The following is a 6,000-nucleotide window of genomic DNA, read 5'->3' as shown; positions in this document are numbered from 1 at the left end:
TGCAGGTTAAAATAATATTGTAGGTTTCAAGCCATTGCATTACAGTTGAGTAAGTGTCACAATTAGGTTTTGTAAAATTTAAAATCTAAGTTTCGAAGTGAAGCAATAAAACTAAATTCTTCAACGAGGACTTTTACCTTCATACAGCACAGAATAGGTATTTTTATCTGGGTTGGAAAAGTTATTTACAACTAACATTGATTGAGTCTTGGTAAAAGTCCGATAACACGTGAAGAGAAATATCCCCTCGGCTCTCTAAAAGATCGTGGACGTGTTTGAGGTTAGAGAAAGTCATAGCGGTGGCAATGCTAGTCCCCTACCACGGCCAAGCATAAGGTGTGATCTTTAACCTAATTCAAAATTGAAAGCACCAAAAAACAATTTAGAGCTATAAAATGGGATTTGCTCTTGAATCCTCCATAATTAATAACTAACAATTTAGATGCAGAGAGACAGCTAATGAGAGAAGTTTTCATTGGTGCTATTCAGTAGCTCACTTGAGTTGCCTTTTTAAAACCAGAGGTTTGTTTCCATTGAATTCAAGAACTCTTCATAAAATAGAGAAATACATATATCAAAGGAATTAAGTAAAAGTAGGTTAAAAATAAATAATCTTACAACAACATTTTAAATCCTTTAATGATTTAAAGAAAGGAAGACATATAACACTGAATGCTAAACAAGTCTTTTGAACTTCTCTTGAGACTTTTAGGTGTAGATTTAATCGTATATGTATATATATATATATATTTTACATTTTGCATGTAGGCCAGAGCTGTCTAAAATATCTCTTCATAGTAGGCTATAGGGATCTATCAGGAGATAGAATAAAATAAGGTCTGAGCATATTCTCAGTTTATTAGAGTATTTCTTTCTGCTTTGACAATCAGCAGGGATCATAAATTTGAAGCAAATCGTGGCTTTTCTGCCTCTGGGTCTGTACTTAAGACTGACGATGACTCTCTCTGATGAGCCGCTGCTGGTGGAGGGGGTGCCGGGGGGACTCCTCGGTTGGGGGGGATGGCTCCCGACGACATCTGTCGGAACAGGGTGACTCTCTGGGGGACAGTGCCCCGGCCGGCTGCCTGCACCGCAGTCACGGGCTGAGGGATGGAGGCCAGGGACTCGCCCACAGTGGGATGCGGTCTGGAAATCATGGTGGAAAGCTCATGGGGCAGCGAGGGCTGCGAGGCCGAGAGGGGCCGGACTTCGCGGGTCAGGCTGGGGTTGTGAAGCGCCTGCGTGCTCTTGTGCACTTCGTTTTTCGGCGTCGAGCTGCCGGATGCCTGCGGCTGGTGGGGCGGCGGCTGGGGCGGCGGCGGCTGGGACTGCTGGACGGGCTGCTGCTGAATGAGTGACAGCTGGGAAGCCGTGGGGGAGGCGTAGTGGAAAGTTCGAGAGGCCAGCGGGCTCTGGACGGGCGGGCTGCAGACCGCAGTGGTGTAGGAGCAGGGCGAGAGGATGGCCGAGGGCTGCGGGGTCTGCGTGCTGGGGCTGGGGGAGTGCAGGTTGCTGTGCGACAGGCTGGGGGCGGTGTACACCGGCGGAGACTGCGTCCTCACGCGGGACGTCGGAGTGGCCGTCGAAGATGTGGAGTTCAGGGCCGTCATCTGGGGATAACTGAGGGGAGCGATCGCCTGCACCATCTCCCGGTCGTGTTTCACAATCTGCTTCAGGATCTCGTTCTCCTGGTTGTTGAAAACACCAGTGTTCAGATCCTTCTGGAACTTTTGCAGAAGAATTGAATTTTTCTTTCCTGTCAGCGAAAGAAAGATAGGCCCTTAGAAAGCCTACAAAAGACTGATGGCAACTCCAAGTGAGAGTGGCCTTGCAGACAGAAGGGTGGCAGTGTCTCATGGGAGGGGCTTAAACGCCACGTACTCACCTTCGGAAACCAAACAGAAACGTGGCTTCTCCCTTTCACGCTTCCTGTATCTTTCTGGGAAATCTTACCTTCTACACAAGTCAGGTTGAAAAGTGTGTAACATGGCAAAAGCCACCTTACAGAAGAAATAGAGATACGTGTCCTGAGGACTACCTTGGGACGGGAAAAAGGGCCTTTGGATCAGATTTCAAATCAAGATTTCAGTTTAAAGCTTCTTTTTCAAGAGAGGGCAATGGAACACTTGCTCTGTGACAGGTGCTCTACACAAGACATCAGGTAGATTTATTTTATTTAATCTTCAACTCTTGAGGTAGGTGAGCTCATAATCCTATTTCACCCAAAAGTAGACTGGAGCGCAGTTAAGAATAATGCCCAAGAAAACATGGTTACCAAGTGACAGGGCTGGGAAAGGAAACCAGTAACTCTGATGGCCGACTTACTACAGACTGTGAGCCAGCCACATGTGTATCCCGTGCCTGTTTGCTGGAAATGAAGGCTCCCGCCCCCACCCCCGCCCTTGCTGAGCAGATGCTGTATTTTAATAGATCCCCAGGTGATTCTCACATGCAAGTTTGAGAAGCAAAGGCCTTTGCTTCTGACCAGTGCCCCCCACCATGACTGTCCACTCTACTTGCATCTTCTCATCTCTGGAGATTTCCAAGGACTGATTTTCAACTGCACCCTGCCAATTAAATTGGCCTAACCAGACGTGGGCCCAGTTTTCAGTACTTTAAAAGCAAATTTCCCCAGGGGGTTCTCATGGGCAACCAGACTGAGAAGCGTTTCACAATCTTTCCTCTTCTGAAAAGTTGCTGTGAGGACCAAGGGGCATCGTGTATGGCAAGCTCTCGCTCATCGAGGACCTCAGGAAGCAGGGCCTCTCCTTCCCGCTCTTGTCTGTGGAGTGGTTTGCAGTAAGAAGACATTCTCTAGCAAAGTGGCAATTAGAATCAACTGCAGGTTGATGAAAGGGAAATCGGTGACTTTTTAATGACATCATGAATAAAGTCATACCCAGGTAAATATAGTGACTGAAAAGTAAATTAATTTGCCATCATCACTAAATAAAGTATCACGTCTAAAGTAACAAGGTATATTTTTGAATGGCAGTATGTGTTATAATTTACTTGGATGCTGGGAAAGGCAATCATTTTAAATGGCTACCGAAATGAATAGTTACCTGCCTCTCTTTACAGAATTGTCTTAATTTCCCAAAGAACAAAGACTTCTACATTAGTAGAAAATATAAATGCTTACTTAGCATATTCCTTTAACTATAGTGTATACATTTATAAGCAATGGCCACAAAACTGAGAAGGATAATATTTGTGATCATGTGAATAGTCAACATTTCATCATTCAAGTATCTGGGCCCTTGTGTAAAAATACTATAACTTTTAAAGCACTGTTAGAATCCTGTAAGAATTAAGAATGCAAATGCTTGGTGCTCACCAGCAATTTTATTGCCTGTATTATTGATTGCAAACCATTTCACGCAAACTTTCTAACGAAAAATCAATTGCAATAAGTTAGATGAGTGTGCTGCTCTATCAGATTAACAGAAATTTTCTATTGAAATAACCTGATTTTGGTGCTTTTGCTAAATATGTCTAGCTGGCTTAGAAAAAAAACTCATATACTCAGAAATTAGTCTCTCGCTCTACCATAAATACTCAACATACCACAAAGAAGGAAATTATTTTCAAATTAAGTAATGATGCTCTCAGATGTACTCACTTCTTTTTTGGGCACTGTCTCCTGGACACACCATCCTGTTACATCTCTAAACTATCAGTATACTTTCTAATATGTGTGTGATGTCTAATGGTAATGTCCAAATACTACCTTTACTTCTCCTAATCTACTTTCAGATCCTTTTGCAGTCCGTTGTCCTACCAATATAGGGGAAAAGAAAGATGTAAAGTGCAGAAGAAAAGCTGGCACGACAATACATCAATCAAAAGTCCTTACCTTTTATAAGAACGAAGCAGTTGAAGTACCTCTTTGTTTACTTTCCAGTGATTCCCAACCCCATCTCCTTTGAGTTCATTGATTCCTTCATCCCTCCCTAACTCTCTTCACCAATATTCATTGTGTACTAGGTACTGTGAATTAACAGTGAATTAGACATGATCTCTACATTCACAAAGCTTAGCATTGCTAGAGCAGCTTAAAGAATAAAAGCAGTGCTGTGATGGAGAAATTTCCCAGCGATAAGGGAGAACATATCCAGGGTACTCAGCCTAGTACGGGAGTGGGAGGTCATGGAGGTTTCTACAGGGAAGTGATGTCTAACTTGAGATAGGAAGGTGGGTAGAGTTAAGCAGGGAAAGGGAGCACAGGAGGGTAGGGTGAGGCAGGAGGATCTGGGTGTGGAAAATGAATGCATACCACCTTCTGACATCAGAATGTTCCAGCATATCTTGGGAAGTTAACAGCAAGCCCATCTGATCTAACTTTACTATGGCAATTATCCAAATCTTTAAACTAGTGTAACTAATAAGGTCTAACTTACATATTTTTATCTGAGAGCAGAGAAGACTTTAAAATAAGTTGATCCATGCAAAGTAAAGCATCTATGTGGGTTCTTCTATTAAGGCTTTTTCTGCTTGAGTCTGTATTACAAACATTTCAAGAAGTTTCTCCTGAGACAATTAAAATGCACAAGTTTTCAATTCTTAATATAAGAATAAAATATAAAGTTGATCCTTAAAAATCTTGTTATAAAATTGGGTTTGTAATGTAGACTCATACTATTGTATTTTTAGTTCTATTTTAATGCAATCTAGAATTTTTTTCATTGCTTTTTACCTTAAGATTCAAATTGTTTTGGTATCACTGAGGAAATCAGACTGTGTAGCTAGTAAAAACAGAAATGAATAAACAAACCTAGAATAGTTAGAAGAGAAAGTTAGATAGAGCCTCAGATCTTTCTAGAAATATGGCTAGAGCTAATTGCTATTTCTATGCTAATTAAGAAGCAATCTATAAACTAGCATTTGGGACTTATAATTGAAACTATGTATATATATATATATGTCAGTCCACTTGATTAAAACTAAATTGTGCACAGAGAAGAAAACTAAGCAGAGTACCTATCCGATCTAGTCGGTCAATGGCAACCGTCTCAAAGGCTCTTCTCATCATTGGATATTCCTCCAGGACCTCATTGAAATTGTCCACAGAAAGCGAATACAGACGACAATATGTGTCGGCTCGGACACTGGCAGTGCGGCGTCCCTTGGTCAGCAGGCAAATCTCTAAAAAGACGAGAAAGAAAGATTTGTTTGGTAATTTTCGGCAAAAGGCCGTTAAAGCCTCCCAGAACTAAAAAAAAAGAAAAAAGAAAAAAAAGAATAAGAGTTTCATGATGTGAGAAATCAATGATTAGCAACATTTTCTACTTTATCAGGAAATCCTTTCTGATAATTAAAAGTACCCAATTGCTAACAGTTAATCTGAAAAAAAATTAAATAATTGAGGCTTTTGGTACAAAGGGAAGGCTGAAAGAACTTAATTTTCTTTCAGCTCCCATTCCAATCCCTCTGAAATAACAGCCAAAAAAAAAATGCAGAAAAAATAATAATAAATCCAAAATGGAGCTGAAAACAAGAGGAGACTATGGTCAGACAGAAGTTTATGAATTCTGGAAGACAGAAACCAAAGTGAGTTCAAAATCACTGGCTTAGAAAGTCCTATGATCAAACAAAACTAGATCACAGGTTCAGATGTATGCATTATAGACATGTGTTAGGTGGTTCATATACTCCAATAAGATCAGTATAAAACATTATTTTCCTAATTCTCAGAGTGGCTTTTTATGTAAGTAAATTCTAAGGAAAATCCTTTGTTAAAATTTTGATTCCCACTAAAAGGTAAGCAGACAGTTGCAAATTTGGATTTTCTTATTAGCTCACTAAATTAAAAAAGTGATGATTTTCTATTTCATTTTCCAAAATTTATTAAAATCCTGTAGACTTTGCTTGTTTAAAAAATTCAGAATTGAAAAATTTTGCTTCAAGATAACGTATTTGAAAAAAGGAATGGCAGAAGTGTTTCCGAAATGCACAGTCTCCTAGCAAAAGGAAATACAGCAAAATAATTATTGAAAGCAA

General features: G+C 40.5%; 1 protein-coding gene across 1 annotated transcript in view; it reads right to left on the bottom strand.

The window, feature by feature from the left end:
• Positions 1-292: 292 nt before the first annotated feature.
• HCN1 (hyperpolarization activated cyclic nucleotide gated potassium channel 1) overlaps positions 293-6,000 on the bottom strand; it is a 320,367-nt gene continuing 314,659 nt past the window's right edge. Inside the window, exons 7-8 of the mRNA XM_072951061.1 lie at positions 4,981-5,145; positions 293-1,756 (exon numbers count right to left, since the gene is read on the bottom strand). Of these exons, the coding sequence (XP_072807162.1) occupies positions 897-1,756; positions 4,981-5,145 (1,025 nt within the window). The 3' untranslated portion in view covers positions 293-896. The remainder of the gene's footprint in view (positions 1,757-4,980; positions 5,146-6,000) is intronic.

This window comes from Vicugna pacos, chromosome 3, assembly GCF_048564905.1.
Source record: "Vicugna pacos chromosome 3, VicPac4, whole genome shotgun sequence".
NCBI classification, from domain to species: Eukaryota; Metazoa; Chordata; class Mammalia; order Artiodactyla; family Camelidae; genus Vicugna; species Vicugna pacos.
Note: the sequence above shows the minus strand (reverse complement) of the source record. Positions and strands in the feature narration are given on the sequence as shown.